Source organism: Melampsora larici-populina, assembly GCF_000204055.1.
Source record: "Melampsora larici-populina 98AG31 unplaced genomic scaffold MELLAscaffold_47, whole genome shotgun sequence".
Classification (NCBI taxonomy): Eukaryota; Fungi; Basidiomycota; class Pucciniomycetes; order Pucciniales; family Melampsoraceae; genus Melampsora; species Melampsora laricis-populina.
The window spans coordinates 596,841-621,207 of record NW_006768811.1 but is presented as its reverse complement, the minus strand read 5'-3'; the positions used below and the strand labels follow the sequence as shown (position 1 = coordinate 621,207).

General features: G+C 41.7%; 3 protein-coding genes across 3 annotated transcripts; all 3 read right to left on the bottom strand.

Annotated features, from left to right (window-relative positions):
• Positions 1-450: 450 nt before the first annotated feature.
• Positions 451-1,627, bottom strand: MELLADRAFT_91953 (uncharacterized protein; the record flags this gene model as incomplete). The annotated part of the gene is made up of 3 exons (XM_007414967.1): positions 451-759; positions 807-1,246; positions 1,291-1,627. 3 exons carry the CDS (start codon positions 1,625-1,627, stop codon positions 451-453), a joined length of 1,086 nt encoding a protein of 361 aa, XP_007415029.1.
• A 5,826-nt stretch (positions 1,628-7,453) lies between these two features.
• On the bottom strand, positions 7,454-9,585 carry MELLADRAFT_91952 (uncharacterized protein; the record flags this gene model as incomplete). Its single annotated transcript, XM_007414966.1, has 7 exons — positions 7,454-7,909; positions 7,961-8,037; positions 8,108-8,402; positions 8,532-8,899; positions 9,030-9,046; positions 9,161-9,458; positions 9,516-9,585. 7 exons carry the CDS (start codon positions 9,583-9,585, stop codon positions 7,454-7,456), a joined length of 1,581 nt encoding a protein of 526 aa, XP_007415028.1.
• Positions 9,586-21,477: 11,892 nt separating this feature from the next.
• On the bottom strand, positions 21,478-22,895 carry MELLADRAFT_66888 (uncharacterized protein; the record flags this gene model as incomplete). Its single annotated transcript, XM_007414965.1, has 4 exons — positions 21,478-21,851; positions 21,913-22,300; positions 22,390-22,528; positions 22,576-22,895. The coding sequence occupies 4 exons, from the start codon at positions 22,893-22,895 to the stop codon at positions 21,478-21,480; spliced, it is 1,221 nt and encodes a 406-aa protein (XP_007415027.1).
• Between the last annotated feature and the right edge of the window lie 1,472 nt (positions 22,896-24,367).

Sequence of the window (24,367 nt, the reverse complement as noted above, 5' to 3'; positions counted from 1 at the left end):
GGCAGATGTTGGCTTTCGGACCACCAACAACGTATGGGTTCGTACGGTAATGTCTCTCATTAAAGCTTTCCGCCTTTGTTTTTGCCTGAGCTAACAAATGTACATTCTTGTAATTCCGCCCAGTTACCCATCAAACTGTCGATAGTTTCTCGCATTACTCCCTGCCGGACCATCCGACAATACCTCAACGCCACCATCCAACCAAAGTCCTTTCTTAGTTGCTTTACAATCAACATGTGGCTTTCGAATCTGTCTGCTACCGGTCCCCAATCTTGATCTCTCAGGTGTACACACATCAACTCCATACAGTCACTCCAGGCCTCAAAGTCCATCGTGAGTTCTTCCTTTGGACCTTCTCCGCCATACAGCCGTTTCTCTTTCTCCGCCTTATCCTCTGATTTCGGAGGCAACAGGGACCACGCCATCTGATCTCAAATAAGAAATTCCTCATCAAAAACCGGCAGGGGGATGAAAGATTTGAGGTTCTTCAACTTCAATGTCAAATGAGGGGATAGAGGGGTTATCGAATCTCCCATCCTCGCTGGCCCGGACTTCAAGATGTGTCCGTTGTGAATCATGTCGCCGTTCGACAAGGTCAGACTTCCTTTCTTCGCTGCTAACAGGGCTTTGGCTTTGTCTGACTCTTCTTGGTCTTTGCATCCGTTTAACCAGCTGTCTTTTGATTCTGCAGCATTCGGTGTTGTGGACTGGTGCTGGGTCTGTGGAGGTAGGAGTTGCGTTTCCTTGACAAACGTGACACTCGGCGCCTTACTTGCAGGTTGACGAGCGATCAAGAAGGAGCGTACATTCGCTTCATCGTCGGATGACTTTGACGACTCCTCTTCCACGATGTAAGGATCAACTTGCTCTCCTGCTTGATCCTCTTTCTCGAGACGTTTCGTTAAGCATTGAGCGCTATCTTCGTCGTTTCGGTCGTAAGCATCTTGTATGAGCTCCACCAGCGCTTCTCGTCTTGCTTCTACGTTAAGACCGTCGAAACATCCATTGATTAGTTTTGTGTTTCTCCTTCCACTGGAATATTGCTGCGACGTATTGTAAGCCCGTGCAGGCTGGGTCATATGATGAGCCTGACCAGGCGACTTTGGGTATCTATTGTAAGCCGATCCTGGCTGGGCACCTATTTGTAGCCGGGCCAGGCTGGTATTGAACCAATTCAAGCCCTTCGGGCATCCATCTTCGAGTGATTCGCGTGCTCTTTCGGGTGAAGGTTGGATAACGTGAAGGACTTTGAAGGACTATGAAGAGTTAAAAACATGAGTTGCCTCTTACCTTTCTTTATTCTTTCACTGATACGATCTAATTCTGACTGATTGTTCTCTTCTTCTTCATTCAAACCTTCTATACCTCCCCACTCTTCCATCTCTTCATCTTCTTTGTCTTCTCGTTCATCTACTTGATTTAATCTATTCCTCATCGGTACATGGGAACCTTCTTCTTCATCTCTATTTTCTCCTTCTTGTCTTCTGTCTTGTTGTCTTCTTCCACCACCTCTTCTTGGTGTCACTAGACGTTCTTCTAGCTGCGCTCCTGTTGCTGCCGCTTCTGCTCTTGTTAACCTTCTTTGTACATTTTCTGCTGTTCTATCAATTTGTTGTCTGAAAGCCATTTGTATATTTTTGACGAGTTAGAGCAATGAAGGTATGAGCAAGAACTGAACTTGTGACTGAGGTTCTTCAAGGAATCAAGGATGAGCGTGTGGAGGATGAGATGAATAGAGTTTGAAATTCAGATTTCAAATTCTAACTTCGGAGCGTCTTTCCGAGTTAGCTTTCACACGACTACCTTGACCTTTCACGAGAATGGACTATGCCACCAATTCGTTCCTTGTGGTGTCTGCAACCCAAGAAGTGTTGAGATGGAGCCTATGTGTTCAGCAAAATGCAAATTGGGCTTTTTCATCATATGGGGCCATCCATCTCCAAGGCTTGCTTGGTGCTTCTCAACCAATTCTGTGAGCTTTTCTCCGTCACCATGTTTGAAAGATCACAAAGTACATATGTTACCAATTTGAATGAGCTGCAAGAGGCAGTCAAGTATTTTGGCAGAGGTGTCTCCAGCCTCTCCAGAGCTGAAGTGAGGTACCCAAGCAAGTACTATATAGACTTTAAATAGATATTGCCATTCGGCTGCTTTGGGGGTACCAGCACTGGCCATTCCAAAGTTAGGCTTAGGTCGAGTGGTCCAAGAGGGGGCAATGGCATGTTCAAGACAGTGCTGAAGCAGATCCAGTTCGTAGGGGGTGACTGATGGCACATTAGCGGGTACAGGTGGTGGGGGTGTTGGAGATCGTTCCACTCTTGCTCGCTTCTTTCCTTTGATGGTGCGGTCAGATCCACCTGAATATGATGGTAAATTATGAAGATCTGACGGTGCTGCTGATCTAGTGTCGTGAGAATGGTGTGATCAAGATCTGCGCTGGGGGCGCATCTCAGATGTCTCTGCTTGCTGGCTGCAAGGTGGGCTAGGAGGAGGAGGTGGTGATGGTCGAGTATTGTACTGACGCCGATTAAACTCCATCTTCTCCTTTTCAGCTGCCAAGCCCTTCCCAGCAGCAGGCACTTGTAGAAGTAACAACTTGCCCTGCTGTTCTAGTCATGGGAGCAATCTTTATAGGTCAGATATTGAAATGGAGACATGCACTGATTTCTGTGTTTACTTGCAGCAAGTTGGCGGCCAGTTGAAGTGATTTGGGTGTTTCCATCAAGGGTGTCACCTTGGCCTGACATTCCAGAGCTACTCTGATGAGTGGATCACTCTCAAAAAAAATGTGATAGTTATGGATGTGGAGCTTCCATAGCTGTCAAACACTTGTTCAACACTCTGTTGAGATCTTGCCGGTAACTGATCAGGATATTTCTGATGACTGGACAAGATCTCTATGATAACTGGTTAAGATATGATAAATAGCATATTGAAAACATCTTCAAAAAAAACTGAAAACAAACCAAAAAAAGGTTGAGGTCATCGGATGTACTGGGCTGCCAGTCACTTGTGATTGGGGGCTGTGAGAGCTCGCGTACAAATTGAACTCGTGAGCGTAGGCAGCGACAGTACCCTTTTGGGTTAAGGTACGTAGTGCGCGCTCGGCCTTTGACTTCTTCTCGGTGTCAAAGTACATCGCCTTAAAGTTGGTGATGAATCGCTTGAAAGTCACTAAATGAGCTGTGCTATCGTCTAGGAGTTCGATCGTCATGGGGTGGGCCCAACTACTAGCAGCACCAGTGAGGTACAATAAAGTAAAGACTACTTTACTACGGTCGTTGGTGAATAAGGAAGGATGAGCAAGCATGTAGAGTTGGATTTGTGTAGCAAAGATCTCCGCCGGGCCACCTCTAGTGCCGTTGAACTTATCAGGGACAGTCACCTTAGGCCCTTTAGGAACAGGTAAACTCTCATGCTGTGGTTGTGGTATCACAGTAGGTTGAGCAGGAGGGTGGTTGTGAGAAGGGTGGGTGTTACGAGCAGATTCAATAGCAGATAAACGAGCTTCTGCCTCGTTAGATCGGGCTTCAGCCTGTTCCCGTAATGTTCTCTCGTTTGCTAGCGCGTTGGAGAGCTCGTTGATCTGTCTCTGGATATCGTCCATTGCAGATGGTCCTTCAAGAGCAGGAGTAAGATACGATGGTCCTTTGATTGTCAAATGAGTTTCGGTATCAACAAAATGTTGAAATACAATCAAGACAGTTGTGTAGTTACACAGAGAGGTGTCAAGGGTGTGATATGTTTCTTTTATTGATTTTCATTTTCATTACTTTATACGGGTTTAGAAATCCCAATATTACTGTTGCACATCAATCCCAATGGATTTTCCCATAATTTCATTTCACTTATATGTTTCATTCTCGTCTCTCTTTGATTGACTCTCTTTCCTTATCTTTTGGAAAGAGAGTGAGTTTTTCTTTTTGATATTCTTTATAGATTATATACTAACACCTTAATATATATTGGAAATTCCTTTAGATCAATCTCAGAGCCATTTCGAGCTTACTTTTATTTTCTCAATTTCAAACTTGTTCCTCCACACCTTTAGGTATAATACTGATAATCTTTCTTCACAAACTTATCAATATTCTAACTTGGTTTATGTTCTTGTTTCATTTTGTTTCTTCATCTATTAGGTTAGCAAGTGGTCTGCATACCACAGCTTTTGTAGGAGAAGAGTGCTGATACGAGCACTACACTTTATAGGTTAGCTATAGTAATAAAATTCTTATCTTTTGGAAAGAGAAAATTCCTTTAGATCAATCTCAGAGCCATTTCGAGCTTACTTTTATTTTCTCAATTTCAAACTTGTTCCTCCACACCTTTAGGTTAGCAAGTGGTCTGCATACCACAGCTTTTGTAGGAGAAGAGTGCTGATACGAGCACTACACTTTATAGGTTAGCAAGTGGTCTGCATACCACAGCTTTTGTAGGAGAAGAGTGCTGATACAAGCACTACACTTTATAGGTTAAACCGTGTTCTCATCCTTCTACACAAAATGGGTTTCAGAATCGGATTTGGCGTCGCCAATTGCAGGTAGGCTGTAAGAAGGTGTGGTGGCGTTTGTTTGGTTCAGTCTTAAGGTTTTGGATCTGAGTCAGTCAATAAATCCTAATTATCCGGTGTTCAATCTTGGATCTTCTTATTCTGTAAGGTTCAATCGATTCTTCTAAGGTTTTGGGTTGAGTTTGATAAAGTTCAATCTCACTGCCAGCATTAAAGAGGTTCCCAGATGGGAATATGGGTCGTAGGAATCAAACAGCCTTTGTGACTACATATATTACAATGGCGGTCTGATCCCCACGAACCACATTCCCATCTGGGAACCTCTTTAATGCTGGCAGTGTCTAGGGGATTGAGTGGGTTCTGTGAGTTCTAATTTTAAATCTAATTAATCTTTGATTCTAATCGAGGTGGCTTTGTTTCCTTGATTCCGGTAATAATGAGATCCGACAATATGTCATGGGCTGGTCTCACGGTTGGGTTGGGAATGAAGGAAGATGCTTAACGCCTTATCCTATTGATCAAAGTGATTGTTGGATGAGGGAAAGATACAAACGTGGCGCAATACAATAGTTATATGTATAGTTCATTCGTGACATGCATCAATCCTTTCACAGCCTGTTACACTTCAAGGTTTGTAAGACACATCAATCACAACAACAACCTTTACCAGATCAACAACCTCCTGCACCACCTGAAGCTTCTGCACCTGCTCCTCCTCCACCTACTGATGATGTTGCACCACCACCACCACTTGAACCTGAACCTGCACCATCACCACCTGCTTATTTACTTGTGGAATCTTGATTGTTACTTGTTGTTTGTTCTACTTGATTATGGAGAAATAAATGAAAATTAGCCATGATTTGTGAATTAGGAATATGATTGATATAGGATCAGATTCTAAAGAAGTGAAACAATTTATCAGTCTTTTGGCTTGATGACAGATAAGATCTTACATGTCAAAATGAAATGATCTACATATTCAGTTTTATATTGAGTTTGATATGAAATCTCACCCAAACATAATCTGTTCAACACATCATAATTCCTCAATAGAAGTATTAGACTTATCACCTGATTTCATACTTCAATTCCAAATATACATTTCTTGCATAACTTTGAAATGATTGAAAATTACCATAACTTTCTAGATCCTTGAAACTTTTTTGTTTGAAGGACATGACCAAACAGCATAATAACAAAGAGTGACAAAAATGTAATACTCAGGTAGCAGAATTATCACCTGAGGAGTACAGATCCTTCGGTACTTAGCCGAAAATAAACGTGTACTGTACGATCGGCTAGATGCTGAAAACACCTGGCAGATGTCCGCAGGTGAGCCAGATGGAAGCCTCAAAGGCACACAACCAAGTCTCAGTTTTGGAAACCTGTTCTCCATCCTTTAATTCGCCCACATACTCAATTTGAGCCATCAAAGTATGCAATATCAAGGTTTCACGTTTAGTTGAAATATTTCAGCCTTCACGGGCAAAAGAGAATCAGATGCATCTGATTCTGCTGATCCAGTGTAGCGTATACATATGCTCATAAGCAGATACATCTGCATCTGTACACAACATATCAAGTACAATATCAGATCCATCTGCATATGTACACCACGCATCCATCACAAAACCATTTACACAGCAGATGCATCTGCAGTTACCTCATTGACTACCAAACACCATATCAATCTGGCTAACCTACAATCAGATGAATCTGGTTACATCCATACACCTGGGCATACACTCGACCACAGAGAAACAGACACATCTGTTCTCATAATACAAAATCACCACGGTTAAACCCAGATGCATCTGGGATGCATCAGAATCACTACAACACAACGACTGTGTGAGGCAGATGCGTCTGCATCTTTGAATTCAAAACTCACCGCTAAGTACAGACACCCAGCTTGTCCGCTTGTCCACATAGTCCCAGATACACCTGGTATTTGTAGCAACAGTCTCACATTGTCTTACATACGAGTCATCCTTGGATTCAACACAACCCACAAATCCAACACGGTGTTTTTGCATCATCCATTCATCAATTGTTGTAGCAAATTTAATCCAAGTTCATTTTATCCAAGCTCTCAAAAAAGATGTGACTGCTGACTGCGAATTGATATTTTACAAAGTGAAAGTCCTTTTTTTAAAAAAATATTGTTGAGGTAGATACAAGTAAAGTAACGGATCGGTGAATTTTGCTTTCATCAAAACAGTCAGATAGCATAAGTTTAGGAGATGTAAATAAGTGTCGCCTCGTGATAGAGAGGATTGAAAGTTGAACTCATACATACATAACAATCAGATTCAGCAGGAATCAGCTACAAATGAACAAGACTGAGACCTTGGACAAGTGTTTCAAGAATGACAGTAATATCTTTATCACATTGAAATGAAACTCTCTCTTGTGTATTTCAACTGGAGAGAAGTAAACGTCAAATATCACACAATTTTTCCTATAGAGTTTGATTTTTTGAACGGACAAATGGACATAAGTAATTCAATCAAATCAAATACAAGCCTTCAAGGCGTCACAGAGTCAGCAAATGTAGAATGTGAATGTAGGACTTCAATCTTGAAGTGGAAGTCAAACGATAATGGTACAAGTTCACAGGAACAAGAGATACAAACAAGTTCTAATGGTGGTCTATCAAGCATCTTGTAAATCGAACTGTCATGATTCCTTACAAACGAGTCTTTATCTGCTCGTGGTGAGAATAATTGAATTTACTTTGTAAAGTCAAGATCAGATGTGTTGCTCAGACACACCTGTTTTGGTTGCCTCTTCCAAATGAGACTAGGTTATATCAATGTATTTCAAAACAATCAACCAGGAGAGAAAAAGTAGAACAAATAGGAAAACAAATAAGGAACAAATAGGAAAGTTACGATCTAAGAATCATACAACATGAAGATTACAACATAACATCGTGATTCAAATGACTCCACAACTACCGGGTCCAACACCTTCACCACCACCACTACCACCTTCACCACCATCACCACCGGTTCCACCACCATCACCACCATCACCACCATCACCAACACCATCACCACCATCACCACTGGGACCACCACCTTCACCACCTTCACCACCTTCACCACCGGGTCCAACACCTTCACCACCTTCACCACCGGGTCCACCACCTTCACCACCTTCACCACCGGGTCCAACACCTTCATTACCATCACCACCGGGTCCACCACCTTCGCCACCTTCACCACCGGGTCCACCACCTCCACCATTACTATCATCATCATCGTTCTCAAAAACTTTCCAAGGCGAAATCACAGGTGTTCCTTTCATGACCATAAGGAACTTCTGATTCTTGATGTCCTGAAGCCAATTTCGTCGACCAGCAGTTTTCATGCCATCAAAGCCTAGCATGAACTCGCGGGTGGACATTGCTGAATCTTCATGGCGGAGAAAAATCACGCCAACCTTATGTTTTTCAAACACAGCAGGCACATCAGGACCTCGGGGGAAGCCTCTTGTAGGGAGAGTAACACCAAGTGCCTCTGAAAACAATAAAAAAGTTGTGTCAGTTGATATTCCCAAGTCAAATCAATCAGATCATGCTCAACTGACTTATCTGTGTAAGCAACAAACTCGTTAGCTCAGTACTTTCGCGGTCGGACTTATTTGGAGGACGAGTGACTTTGTTTTTGGTGTTGTTGCTCGCCGCTGCAGTCGCATCGATTTCGTTGATCTCGGGTCTGGCTTGGGAGTAGATTGGAAAGATTGTCTGAAACTTGATCTTCTCGTCCATCCAGGCGCTGATCTCGGGTAAAGATGTGAATTCGTGACACCAACCGGTCCCCAAGGTCTTGCTACAGCCGATTGTGTAATAGTCAAAGTCGGCAAGGATAGCGTCATGGTGGAGCTGGAAGAACAGCCGAATGCGAAAATTAATGAAGTGTAAATGCAACAGTAGATGATTTGAAAGAAAGAAGTAGATGAATAAAATGAAAGATGACGATAACAAGAAATCGATTTTTTGTTCATCACATACCTGTTGAAGCCTCTTCTTGAACGTTCGAAGGGAAAGCTTTTCTTTCTTCTCAGCTGAAGGAACCTCAAATCGTTTACGATCTTTTGCTACCTTTGCCGGATCGACTAGCTTTTCATATAGAGGACGATACAGGGCGTCTTCTTCAGGTGAAAGCTTAGGAACCTCGGGGATCAGAACTTCACAGTCCCCGACGGTCTCAACGTCTTCTACTACGATTGCTGAATAGTCCGGATAGCCTCCCAAGGCGTGAAAAATGCGTGAAGTGAATACTGCATGCTCGTCGTCCTTCAACCGGTTGTACGTAACACGATTGGCTTTGTTTCGCGCGCTCAGAATTGCACTAGCGTTAGGATCACCCCGTGGGGGCACTGGAGGATAAAACTTGTCGTTAGTTAGTTTGAACCATATTTCCGTTCAATATTGGAGTGGACTTGCTAGGATTCTTAGAAGCGAGCTTTGAAAAGGCTAGAAATCGATTCCATGCATGCGCCGCCCGACTTGCACCTGAGATTCCGCTAAAAATTTGAAAGATAACAGAGTTATTGAGATTTAATGAAAAGATGGAGATGTGATGAGAATGTAGAGAAATGAATAGTTATGAATCTATACGATAAAAAAAATGTACTTACAGATGGGATTTCAGGGTGTCGAGGTGAACTTTGCCAATCATTGCAAGCATGTGTAGAGAGTGTTGGAACGCTTCGTGGAGTGCTTGTGCTTCGGCCAGGATGAGCGGATTGGGTTGAGAGCGGTTATCAGTGGTCTGCGCCTTCAGTTGCTTGTCAATTCGCTGCAACGGCCAGAATTTCTTCTGAAGTCCATAGGTGTGTACATCGATTTCATCTAATTTGAGTTCTTCAGCAGATCGACTGTCGTGCTGATTGGATGATTGGTCGTTGACTTGAGTTTGATTTGAAGTTTGAGTCTCTAAATCCCTACGACGTCAAGTTTCAGCTTCATCTCTTTCGGCTTCCAACTGCTTACGCCGTTTGGCTCCACGGAGGTTGATTGCTCCAGGCGGAGTAGATCTACGGCTTCGTGTATTGATAGGCATGGAGCGCGCTAGCAAGGTTGGACTTTTCGAAGACGAGGTAAAAAATGAAAACAGGAAAAAAGATATAGCAATAACACAGATGTATCTGGAAGACAGATGGACCTGGTAGATAGATGAAGGGGAAAAAACGCCGATTCGAAAATAGAAACTTAGATGGTGAGGAAAAAAAGGAATAACGAGAAAATGAAATACCACAGATGTATCTGGAAGATAGATGGACCGGGCAGATAGACGATGGGGAAAAAGGGTAGATTCAAAAAGTGCAAACCTGGGTGTGGAAGACAGATATACGTGGCAGATACATCTTCAATACGATGTAACCTATTGACATCTGGGCCTACATACATAAACCCATACCCATTCTTAACCTAGGTTATGATTTTATGTACTGATTTTATGTACACCCAAGTTCGAGTTATGATCAACAAAGCGTTTGTAATCAAAATGATTGATTTCAAACGTAAGTCTTTGTAGTATGTTATGAAGGGATCAGGTTTTACTTTTAAAATTGAACAATGATAGATCATGAGATGATCTTGAGTATCTACATTTTGGAAGAAAATTATTATAAACAATGATATAGTGACAAATAATAATTGTTAAATAGATGACTGGTTTCATCCTTACAGAATGATTTCGATCTCACATGCCATGTTTATGAATTGAAGCTTTTGAATCTTCATCAAGGGTTGAATTGTCTTGAGAGCTAAGACAATTGAATGTAAATGAATCTGATAAGATCTAATAACATAAGTATGTTGACTGTCTTCAATATATATCCTTTACATCAAATCTTTTTCCAAATGAAAGTTGGTCAGATATTGATTTGTTGGTAGGTTTTGTATAAAGATTTTGTATATCAACTCGACGTTTGTACAGCTTGAAGATTTGGTGTGGAGTAATTTTTTTGAACATATGCTATGCCATTGGAGGGACCAGTGGCAAACTCTTGCCAAGGGATGTTGTTGATGGAACTGTACCACCTTCAATACCACCAAAGAAATCTTTTCTCTGACAAATCAAAGTTGCCAAGTTCAATGTTCTATGTAAGTGAAAAAATTATTTGATTCTTGACCTTTGATACCTTTAACCTTTTTTTCTCTAACTCAACTTTGGATGCATACATCACAGGTATATGCTTTTCAATGGCTGTTGAATATGATTGTTGAATATGAATGTATTCAATCCACACTCAAAAATGCAAGACTGATTCCAACCAAGCTGCTTGGATGGAATAATTAAAAAGGTGGAACAACTTATTCTGATCAGAATCATTTATTATGGTTTGCTGCAATGTGGGCCCTTGATCATAGTACCTGTAGCAGGTGAGACTTAATTGTACCCCTTGAATGTTTTCAAGACGATGATGAATACTTGAATAACAAATAATTTACTCAGAATAAGGGTGCATGTGGGTCAAGAATCATATATACAAAATTCTGAACTCTCAAAGATATGCAGTTAAAGTTATGCAAAGAAGTACCTTGTGTGGACGTCACGGTTTTGCATAAACCAATAGTGTTATTGAAATTGTAGTTGAAAGTATACTTGACAGTGTCAACTGAAAGTATACTGGAAATTGCCAACTGAAAGTACCACCTGATAAGATTTTATAATTATATTGTTTCATCAGTTTTATTTTCACTGAAACCTTTTTGTTCACAACAGTGTTCATACGGTGGCCAGGTAGGGTCATATCTGTAGCCTTTCTTTTAACAGAAGCAGGTGTTGACCACTTTCATGGCTGAAAATTGATGCTGATTAGGTGTCACAATCTGTTATATCAAATCATTTGGAATCATTGAATACTTGGGTTTTTCTTGTCTATGATATACCTGCCAACATATGAGCTATTATCAAAAAGGGTGACACTTGGGGTGAAGTGACCAAAAAAAAAAAAAAATGAGATTTATGGATTTTTTCATAGGTTTAAGTGAAATAAAAAAGGTACTTTTTTTTTGGCTTATCTCTTCAAACAAAAAAGTTTTTCTTATAGAGCGTCTTCCCCAAAACAGGGTGAAATATCACTAATACACCCATAAGTGGTCCATGTGAGGGTCCGTTGGATCCCTAGTGGGCTTAATATGATTGCCAATATACCCAAAAATATTTTTCAATTTCAACTTTTGGTTTTCAAGCAAAACTGTTTTTTTTTATTTGCAGTATGTGTCTCTGCCAAACTGTCAAATTGGCCTCCACAGACCCACTAATCAGGCAATAAGTGGTCTATGTGAGGTTGTTTTGGGTGCATGCTGTGATAAATATAAAAGCTAAAATCTCCACAAATACGATCCAAGTATAACTTATAGGTTTGCTCCAAAAATAAAAAAGTTTTATTTGTCACAAGTGTCACCGCAAAACTATCAAATAGTACTATGTGCCCACTCATCAGGCCACTAGTGGTCTATATCAAGGTGTTTTGAGTGCTCAGTGGGATGAATATCAAAGCCAAAGTCTCCACAAACATAATTCAAGTTCAACTTCTTATTTTGCTTCAAAATCAAAAAAGTTATCCTTATGACATGTGTTGCTGCAAAGCTTACTACATACTGACTAACCAGAGTGCCAGGATGACTTAATAGAGCCTATGTATCTATGCTTTAATCCTTATCTCAAGGCTTCACAAAATAACTTCATGCTGACATGGACCTAAAGTTTAGATTATATGAGTTGTTTCCTTGCAAGGGCTTACCAGGAACACCGTGAACTGAGCTGAAATGCCCAAGTAGGTATAACAGGCCCGGGTATAAGGCCTTTGGAATTGGTGTTGGCTGTTATCTTGAAATGCACTATTGACATGACACTTTCTCACATACATAATGTATACATACAATGCACAAGGTCTAACAATGAATGACGTGTCAGACTTGGCGCTGGATAATACGTCAATTGGATTTGACGTATCATTTTCTAGGACTAATTTGCAACAGCATCTGTCTCGATTCGTCATAGAGAAAGGGGGTGATTGATTAGTTAATGATGGAAGGGGTCCTTTTGATCAACCTTTAGGCTTATGCGAGTTTAGTGTGCAGTTCCTCTCTTTCAATAAACCACCAACCGTAAGCATTATCTTGTAAACAGCAATTTCATATTTTCTGAATCATAAATCATCGCTTTATTATATATAACATGAGCAATGCCAGCCAAAAATCCTGGCCTCGCGCAGGCTCTTCCAAGAGAAAAGGCCAGCGACCTCAAACACCAGCAACACGCCAAAAACTAGAGAACAATAAGATTGCTGAAGCTTGGTGTAAGCGGAAATGTGATCGTTATCTCGACGTCATCAAACAGGACCAACCACATTCTAGTAACAATGAAAATCCGTTTGATCCTCATGAAGATGAGGATAATGGTGCGCCTGTTGAAGATGACGATCAAATCAATCTTCAATTTGACCATCCAAATGAAGAACCTCACGAACAAGAGCCAGTGATTCGCCCTCCTCAAACCTTAGTCGAGTTTGTAAGACATGATGCCTACAAGACAAGAAGAATACGCGAAGAAAGAGCATGGTCAAAATTCTTACGACCCATGTTAATCACCTACTTGCAATGTTCACACATCGCTTCTGAATGGGGAAACCCCATAACCTGGGATAACAATCACTTTAGAGAAGAGAAGTGCCATTGTGCGGCCAGCGAAAAGAAGAAACGGTTTCTAGATATAGTCGATCGAGAGTGTGAGTAATCGTACGCCCCATTGAGTTCTTTTCAATCTTTCTAAGGCTTCTTGTCAACAGCTCGACAAAAAAAGGAGTTTGACTTCTGTAAATGTACCCCAGATCAAGTCCGATTGATCTCTCAAGGCTACTTAGGAGGGACTCCAACACGACCTGAGACGGCTTTTTCGATACGGCTAGTACGGTCGTATCATCTAACGTGGAAACATCGACCAATCGGTGTACAGCCTTTCGCGCTGGCGCATGATGAATATCTCGATGCGTTCTGCCCTTTGATATTGATCAACGGAACTAAACAGGTAAGTTTAGGTCAATTCCTACTGTACTTTGTAATCAGACCATCTGAACATCGTCTTTGATTGACCAATATAGCCTCGAAGTTGGAGAAGGCCAATGTCATGTGCCATTCACGCATATCGTCAGATTTTGAAGGCGCACGACGAGTTGCAGCATTTGTCGTTAGAGCTAAGCAAGCTACAGAAGATGGCCACTATCTGCCCACGATGCTTTGGGCCAGGGGAGACTTCAAAGCGACCCAACGAGCCCAATTATATCGTTTGTCTAGACGGAAATTTTCAACATAAACGACACGCAGCAGCTAGTCACGAATATGAAGAAATTGAAGTCCAATACCCATCCCTTTTTCTTACCCCAGAACAAGTTAAAGCGTGGGAGCCTGGAGCCAGGCAACATGTTGAGATTCCGCTTGTCAGGGTCTTTGTTGTATTGTTGTTTTATTATTTTATTCAGAGAAATTTCTGATGATGCCTGGTCAAACCCGTAGGATCCCTGCACTGCGCAGCATACTGCCGCTGCAGACCGTAGGTGTGCCACCACCTTCCGAGGGTTTGATGATAATGGTCTCATGGGTATGGCTTGTCGGCACGATCAATTCTTAGGCTTTGTGAATATCGTGCAAAGTGGCGAAAAGTAATGTTTCTGTTGCTTCTGTTCTTGCATTTGTTTTTTTACTCATTTTTTGCTGACAGATGCCTGATATTATATTCCTACAGATCGCACTTCGCTCATTCCATGATTGCAACACTACTGGATCGCATTTCAGAGCCTGACAAACCTTGTAAAACTTGTGGGGTTCTGTATGATATCGGTTGTACTCTTGAGAAAGGATTACAAAATGTAAGAGGTCTTTTCTTCTGATAGATCAAGTACAATTGAGTATATAACATCCTACAGAACGATCTATTTGTGCAAGAACGTGAACGAGGGCAGCTCAAGTTTGGTACAAGCGTCTTCCACGCATATGTACATCGCTGGAGTTGTCAATTAGACTACAATCCCCGTCTCAATGAAGGATGGGGTTTGTCTGATGGCGAGGGTTTGGAACGGGATTGGTCTTTTTTAGACGCTCTTGTCTCCCTTCTACGTTATGTTACCAAGCAGCATCGGCTTGATGCTTTACATTTTCAAGCACTTCATCGAATTTATTTGGGTCAATTGAACATAGGCAAGTAATTCTACTGTATTATCAAGATGTCTTCTCTTCTTTATGGAAAGTACTGACTGATTATTGGGCTAGGTCGATCAATGAAAGATCGTGTCAAGAGAGGTGTTTCGACCATGCAAGAAGCACTGGCGCTTCTTGCAGATCTTGAGAGGGCTACTGGCCATCGTACTGAATATTTTTCGCAGCAGTGGGCACGTCAGAAGACTTGTCAACGAGAAAATATGGGCAATACCAACATCCAACACCTCGAGGCCCGTTTAAAGCGTCTGATTGACCTTGAGGAGAGCTTTCGAGAAAGTCGGTAAGTAACATATTAGGAATTTTGGTTTCATCAATTTCTATTCATCTCCTACCTGACTGTACATACATCTACAACTGTTCAAAGGGAACGATTGGAACAACTACGTCGGCGGCGAAGAACATTGTCAGATGCCGATTTCGCTGAGCTGCGATCGTTACCAGGCATACTGGCAGATCTGGCGGAAGACATGCAAGATATAACAACTGAGTTGGGAGGTCCCGAGTTTCGAGAAAGAAATCACCGCCGCGTGTCTTGACTCTTGTTCTCATTCTCATCATCTCGAGACTAATGAGTAGCTGACATGTCCACATCCCATAGACCCTTTTGCTCGTGCTTGCTTTAAACTGAGATTGGCCAAAGAAAACCTTTACGAAGCAAAGGTTGGTGTAATCGAACATCAGAAGCGATGGAGTAACGCGGATCAGGGTAAGCTTTGTTATATTCAATGAACTGACCGGTTTAGTCTAATGATATGTCTATTGACACAGGAGCTTCTGCTCAACAGCGATTCAAGAGTGTCATGAACACAAGAGTGGCTGCTCTCAAAAGTAAATGGGCAACATATAAAGGGAAAGTTGAGGATCTTCAAGATGAGTTTCCAGGTGCTCCTCCTTCCCGCGTACCAACTTTAGAGGAGGTACACACAATGCCCATCAGCGATGTTTTCTGGAATCTTGGCCATTTGACTCACCCTGGAGAGGCGTGGGCAGTAGACAATGCAACACAAAGAGGAATAGAGGCGTATCGTACTGTACGTAGCTGTGAAGAAGAGTTGAGAAGGGTTGCCCGAGAGGTGCGGAATGTGGTGCTACACTCTCTTGAAATGGAGGCCAAGCTGGATGAACTGGCAGCGTTGAGCATGATAGGTATGTACATCTTCCTTGGTCTAAGTGATGTGTCTTACCTATCTTGTTCTTTGTTTCGTTCCATATCAGCTTATGAAGCTGGTTTCCCAAATGGAACTCGGCCGATTAAGCTAGTTCATGTGGGTGGTATGCTCTCAAAAGAAGCTTGGGACGAGAGCCAGGAGGTGCTTAAATCGGTGCACAACTCGCTATCTCGTATATATTGCCGTAGATGGATGGTTTGGGATGATGAGATTCTGTTGTTACTTGAACAGACTGAGATCTATTGCGATAATCCAGCAGAGACAAATGCTTCTCTCGCGCTACGCTGGAAAGGTTTGATGGCTCGGAACCGCGAGAGATGGGCGCATATGATCAACGGAAATCCTGTGTTTGCTGAAGGTCTTGATGAGGAAGACTTTGAAGAGCACCGCCTGAATAGGGACGATGCTGGTGACGAGAATAGAATGGACCCAAACTTTATGCCGCTGGATGGGGTTTTATTTTAGTACTCTAGTTTGTTCTGTGTTGTAAAATGAATTCTATTATGAGGAAACGAACAGAATGCTGAGCAGTTGAGATCTTGTTTTGAGATTCCAAGATAAGGCGATGTGCAAGTACCCAGACGCATCTGTTTCAGATGTATCTGGTTGACTCCATCGACAAACGGAATTGCATAGATATTTTGTTTCCATATCCAGATTCATCTGGTTCAATACGTGAGGTGTTGTGTATAGAGTCAGATAGATCTGTTGTCACACTCAATGCAGTGCACAGATGCAGATGCATCTGCTGGCAAACGTGTTGTGCATACGGTGTGTAGCAGCCAGATGTATCTGGTTGACTGTACCTTTGATGTGTGGTGGAGATGGTCAGATATGTCTGGTTGTCCAAGTACATATGCAGATGGATCTGATATTGTACTTGATATGTTGTGTACAGATGCAGATGTATCTGCTTATGAGCATATGTATACGCTACACTGGATCAGCAGAATCAGATGCATCTGATTCTCTTTTGCCCGTGAAGGCTGAAATATTTCAACTAAACGTGAAACCTTGATATTGCATACTTTGATGGCTCAAATTGGGTATGTGGGCGAATTAAAGGATGGAGAACAGGTTTCCAAAACTGAGACTTGGTTGTGTGCCTTTGAGGCTTCCATCTGGCTCACCTGCGGACATCTGCCAGGTGTTTTCGGCATCTAGCCGATCGTACAGTACACGTTTATTTTCGGCTAAGTACCGAAGGATCTGTACTCCTCAGGTGAGAATTATTACGCTACTGACAATCACATTGCTAGACTCATCAGGAGGATAAGCATGGCCCAAACAGTTGTGAGAAACCAAAAGTACAAAACTCACATCCAGACTCCAAGAGGTCATTGCACGCATCAAGCTTGAGTGATAATGAAGCCTAATGAAGCATCTCACCGTTCATGTTCATCACAGTTGATCAAAGACTGGCTGATTGACTTTTGGGTCATCCAGTCCTGGAACATCTTGCTTTGTTTGCCCGGGTCACCTTGCTCAGACTAATTTTGAGACTTGCTACTGCTGACTTACTCATCCTGACTTAAACTTTATCTGTAATTTTTTGATAGACCCGTGGGTAAGAGTGTAACATGATTTGGGATGATTGATGCACAAGATACACAGGATCTTTTGATAGATTTCAATTTCCAGTAGCTTTGGAGTTTGCCCTGAAAATAAACAAATTGCAGGGGCAAATGTTGGAGAGTGTTTGTCTGATTCTTCCCACTCCCATCTTTGCGCACAGAAAACTATATGTTGGTTTGTCTTGGTGCACATCCGCCGCTGAAACACTGGTAGTAGTAACAGAAGCAGAGTGCAAGATGTGTACTACAAATGTAGTTTACAAACCATTGTTACTGTAAGCATGGGCAGGCAAGATGTTATGTTGTCTCTATTTGTCATGTAGTTGTAATTGATTGTGAATAGCACTATGTAATAATACCTGCCATGATGTGGTGTACAAGACTTGATTGCACCCAAGACATGCGTTGAGGCATGGACCTCTTGGCATGCTTTATGACACTGTGGGAGAGGGCAACCAGGCAGGTGGTGAAGATAATACCTGCTGAGTCAGCCAAGAATCAAGAACATGGTGGAATTGAATGGATCAACAATATGATGTGCACACTGCCAATGGAGCCATTGGATGTGAACAATATAGTCAGCTTGAGGGGAAGGGCCGTAGGGTTCACTGCTGCTCAAGGCACCTGGGAAGTAAAGGTACACCCGGGTGTCTTTGGAGTCAAGTGCTGGTGGGCACTGAGCTGACATGTCATTCCGTAGGTGTCCAGAGTCAGGTTGGTCCAAGACAGACCTAGAGTATGCAGGAGGCGTAGGGAGCAAGGTCTGTTCTCAACTAGGTGCAGTGGCACAAACAGGAGGAATTGTTGTACAACCTGAAGGAAGGTGATCCTGTGCGGAAGTGACGTTGGCTTCAGGGGACTTGACTTGCTCTGACTGGAGTGTGCGTTGAATTGTGAATTGGGGATAGTGTACTCAATTGTAGATAGGATTTGCACCAATGTCATTATGAACGTGCACCAAGTGTCTGGGTCTGAGTGACAACAAGGAGTGCCTAAGGGGCGGCGCAGCCGCCCAAGACCTCGTATAAATAAAAGAGAGAATTCAACAAGATGAAATAAGAAGGATAAGGCAAAAGCAAGTCAATAAAAAGGATTGAATTTGAAAAAGACCAAACTTACCTGTAATTCTGATATGACAGATGAACACATTCCAAGATATGCCTTGTGAGCAAATTGGGCTAGCCAAGTGTTGAAGTTTTCATATCAATTCTGTAACAATTATACATAACTGACACTTAACATTATTTTATTATTTCATTCTCATTTTCATTCATCTTAGCATATGTAACGCTATCTGTTTGTTTAGGTTTCAAATCTGTTTTATCACTTTTATTAAACTATGTACCATTTCAGAAGAGTTGTGATAAACCTCAAAGAGAAGCGATCTTGAGACTCCCTTCCTCATCCAAGATATTCTTCATACTTCTTGGGTGAAAGGTGAGTTAAACTCTGATCGTGGGATTTGATATAGTTCATAGAGTTCTGTTCTGAACTTTATCTACCCTGCTCTGACAGGTGAGTTAAACTCTGATTGTGGGATTTGATATACAGTCACCTCTGTGAAAACCAATACCCAAAGAATTGGGTCCAAAGCTATTGGTTTTCACCGAGTATCTGTTTTCTCAGAGCAAAATTCACTAAAAATGAAGATTTATTTGCTCAAAAAAGTATTGGTTTTGCATGATTATTGGTTTTGTCATGTATCGGTTCTCGCAGAGGCGACTGTAGTTCATAGAGTTCTGTTCTGAACTTTATCTACCCTGCTCTGACAGATTTGTAACACCAAGTCTGGCCAAAGAGCTGAGCCGCAGGATTCATGTATCAAAAGAAGGCACAAAGAGTCTCATCTTTGATTCTTAACCAAGGCTGAGAAGGTCTCACAGCCCAATAACCTACCATTTGCTTCAACATCAAGTTTGAGAACAAAGATGCACCTTTTTGAACATAATGATCAAGAGAAGCCTGGCTGGTTTCTGCAGCCCCTTCTTGTTGTTCATGTCGTTGTTTGCGTTTGTCAGCAATATTCAGGGGAAGGTTACAACCAGCAGCAATTACTGAATCCCTTTGCTTGCAGCCTGATTGTCCCAATTTGCCAGGCTGTTTAAAACCTTCTCTGGGCCAACATGTTGGCTGGTGAGCCAACACCGCAAGCGCTACGCAACACAATGGATTTTGACCTGTTTCCATTGTGTTGCGTATTCAGTGCAATATCCCGCTCCGCAACCACTTCACAATGCGGATGTTTTTTTTGATTTCAAGGTTGCGGAGCGGTAGGGCAAATTGTGGAAAGTGCACAATATTTGCCCTAAATGACTGTCCAAAACCAATGGCAATTGTGGTGCGGGTTTCTGAGCAACGGGTTTTTTGAACCCGGGTTGCGGTGCTCTGGCACCGCAATGTATAGCATTGCTATTGCGGCGCCAAAAAGCACTACGCAACCGCACCGCAAGCACAATATAGTGTGGTGCGCTTGCGGTATTGGGTGAGCTTCCACCTCCACGGACCTCCTTGCCACAATATTTCCAGCTGTACAAATTGAAGGGTCCTTTGTTTGGCTAGATAAGCAAGACTCACATGAGTTCTTTGAATCTGAAAGAGAGAGATGTTCAAAGAAAAGAATAGAAAAACTCACATCATTTACACCCAGATAAGCTGGTCCAAAGTAATCCTTGATGTAGTCATAGACCTTCTTTGGCTCATCCTCTTTTTTCTTTCCTGGTTTGACCTTGATTTCTTCATGCTCAGAGTCTTGAGCTAAGTCCAACTTGATTCCTGTTTTCTTAGGAGACTTTGGCAAGGAATCTGTCTATGATAATACCAACAACATCAGTAAAGATTCAAAGATAAACTTAAAGGATAGTACAAAATGTTTCCTGACTTTGAACGTCTTTGAGCGTCACCATGGTCTTCTCTGGTTTGAGGGTGCTTTCCCTTCTTCTTCTTTTCAACAACATGGACTGAGACATTGGAGTCAGATAGTATTATAGATCTTTGAGATTCTGTGGGTGGTATAGTCATTCAGGACTAGCAACAAAATGGTGTTACTTGGGTGCTTTGTCAATGTGGGGGGGATCTCCTGCAGCTGATTGTGCTGTAAAGGAGGGTTTGACAGAGGAGACAGGGGTACTTTTTCAATTAGAAACAGAAGATATTCTGGAATGTGGATTATTCTGGTATTTCTAATAAGATGTATTGGGAGGAGCAGATGGGGGTTTTGGTGAAAAGATGGTCAGATCAAGTCTTTCTTGAAGTTATAGCAGATGGTTGATCAAGAAGTTGCTTACTTGGACCTTGAAACTGTCAAGTACAGGGTCCATGATGTCTTCCAGCGCTACGTGGGGTGCTAAAAAAGCTCAAGCCCATGACGTGAAACACCCCATGGAACTTGAATCAAACTTGAAGCGCCACGCAAGGGTGGTGGTGGAGTCAATAGGAGGTTTATGAGGCAATGGAACTCAAGATGAGCTCCAATGTTGGCTTATAAGTCAATACTGGAAATGTACTGACATATACTGGATACTCAACCCAAGCGTAACTGGTAAAGTATTGGCCACACTGGTACTCTACGGGATACAGTATTGGATCCTACAATACTATGTCACAGACCATCCAGTACAGTATGGCCAATACAGATACTGTGAAAAAGGTACAATACAATACTTTACTGTAAAAAAGTAAAGTATAGGTGGCAGTGTTGCCCCCGGGCTGCATGGCGGCAGCTCCAAGTGCAGCGCTCTGCTCCACGCTTCTCTCTGCACGGTGAGTCAGACTTGTTCACAGTATGATAAGAAGGATTCATTTCAATCATCCTCTTGGGGTTCTTTCATTTGATCTATTGGGATCGTATGATGCCCTTTTTGGTGTCAATAAATGTTTGACATTGAAGAGTAGACTGAATATTCTAGAGTAAAATTTGTGGAATGGAAAAATGATGGAAGCTAAGAAATGTGGCTGTTCTTCTGACTCATACACCAACCAACCTGCTCATCCATCTTGTTTTCCGATTGAGGGGATCTGTCTTACAATTGAAAGTGGATTGAAACCTTGCACTAAACCTACTGTAGATTTCAGATGATATCTCCATTTAGCTGATTGCTTTTGAACTGATTTGATGAACTTTTTCAAAGCCTCTTCAACAATTGCTCTGTTTTCATCAGATTCAGTAGCCTTTAAGTAGTACTGTAGGAACTGAACCAGAGCAGGCTTATTCACCAAACAGGAAAACTCTGGAACTTGATCCAGAAATTTCCTCATAATTTGGGAAACCTCATCAAAGTCCTTCACCACCAAGCTTTCTATAGTTCTTTGGATAGGTTTTGTCTTTTCAAGACTTTTAATCATCAGGAATACCTCAACATCTCCAAAGATGGAAAACATAAGTGGTATAAAGATTTCAAGAACCCAAGGAGGTCAACTCACTAATTGACCAGAACCGGATGACCTTTATTTGATCAGTCTTGCACATGTTCTGTGGTACCTCCACTCCATATGGTTTAATCAGCTCCTGTGCAGCAACAAAATCCTTGAGAACACTGTGGGTTGCATATAACCTCAGTCTGAAGTCATGGACAAAATTTGTTGAAAGTAAACATAAAACTCTCCTGTCATTGACATCAGCAAGAGACTTGATGTGATCTTCCACAACCTCAGACCATTCCCTTAACTTGGCGATAGAATTGGTAGAAAACAGATGTGCCACTGGGTGATAGTCACGAGTGGCAAATTTTATAGCCTTCACCTGTTCAATAAATTGGGTCTGCACCAACTGAGTTTCCAAAACAAATTGTAGATGTGGATTCTTCTTCACCTGGAAGTACGGTAACATGCTGTCTTTTTGTGGTCATCCACTCCAGAATTAACAAAACATTCTAAATTAAGATTGTATGGGTGACTCACCAGAAATCCAGAACAGAAAAAGTGATTTCTGATCTTCAGGAGACCAATCACCAGCAAGTGATATGCCAAATCTGACCAGTCCTTTCTGCATTGATACAAAATTGTCAAGCTCTCTGACGGATTCATATTTGTTTTGAAACTATGTTAGCAAAGAATCATTCAAGGACTGCACAGAGATTTACTCACTCCCCAGGTGTAAGCCTCCCTATACACTCTTTGTATTTCTTTTCATACAGTCTCAGTGTTTCTGTAACCCTTGAGGCCTTGGCTTCAACTGGTTGGTCTGATTGGGCACATTCCATCTGGTAAAACTCTAGCAAACGTAGATGAATCAGTTGCACCACATTCAATGGAACCTCTCTCAATGCAATAAACTGGATCAGTATTTGTGAAAGCCGAAGGAACAACTGGGGCTGTTGTATAGCCACATGCCGTCCAGCTAAGTCAAATATCTCCTTCATCCTGTCCTTCCAGCTAGCCTCATCTGATACAATCAGGTCATTCATGCTGGCTATCAACCATACATCTGAAAATAGATCATAGTACAGTCCTTGTCTGTGATTATAACCTGGTAGATACAATCAGCCTGGATGGGATCACCATAATGAATGCAGTATTTTCCTGTAAGAAACCTTTTGGACCACTCACCTTCTCTCCAGAACTTCAAGATTTCATCAGATTGTGATTTTGTAAAGTTAGGATATAGGTTGTGATATGATTGTTTTGTAAACTTTTGCCAGTAATCTTTAGCCTCTCTACCACTAAGATTGACTGATTTAAACAGGATACAAGGGTAAAGATGAGCTCCAAAACCTTTACAAATAATTACCCGTATAGATGTGCTGGCCCACCTTTTGTCTGGCCTAATGTTTGTTGCAAGTGGTATGGTTTTCTTATATCATTGTAGTTGACCGTAATAGCATGGAGATATTGTAGACTTATTGACTGTATCAGAAAACACCAGACATGAATATTCATTTTTTTGGAGAATAGATTGATTATCACTACTGAGTGGATGAATCAATCATAATCTTAATGAATCTGTCTTTGGATTCTAAGGGGGAATGAAAAGAATGAAGAGGATTAAACACCAAGAAATTCAGTGGAATTTGTCAGTGTCAAGGAGTCATATACACCTTTCTCCACATGTTATATACTCCTCTTCCAGTTTCATGTTGTGCAGTACATCTTCTGGAACACGTGGTAGGCACAGTACCCATGCTTCCCTTTTTGCTCTTCCATGAATTTTCCAATTGATATATCATAAGCCTATCTGCTAGTGAAGTTTGATGCTTTGTATCAATGGGTTTCAAATTATTCTAACCAAAAGCACCTTTCCGTCATATGAGTCCCTTCAAATCTGAGCTTTGTTGAATCTACTATGAGATGAAGAGCATCCATCTTTTGCCTCATAATTTGGTACATTCATGACTCAATTTCCTTACATGTTGTCTACAAATATTTGTGGATGTATTGAAAGATATTGGATTGTAGCAACTCAAATTAACACATATAAACACAAAACAACTACAACAATAAAATCAGTACCATAGCATGTACAGTCAAACCTCTGCAATCTGGTCCTCGAAAATCCGATAACCTCTGATATGTGGTCAAATTTTGGTCCACCAAGCTGGGTTTTTAGCAGGGAGTTCAACTCTAAAATCCAATAACCTCTGCTATCCGGTCCAAAAGGCGTCCACCAAGCCCACCGGATTTCAGAGGTTTGACTGTAATGAAAGAAAATTGTTGTAGACAAATGTCAAGTACATACCTAAAACAAGATCAACACAGGTATGAACTCATTGTGTATAAGTAAGTTTTAGGGTTAATGGATTACCCCTACTATTGTCCACAATTGAAAGAAAGATTAATAGATATGTTTTCATTTGTTTGAGTTTGACAATCAATCAATTGAATTACCTTCTAACAAAAGCTAGGTAGCTGTCTCCTCCTGAGTCAGTTATTCTCAACAAGG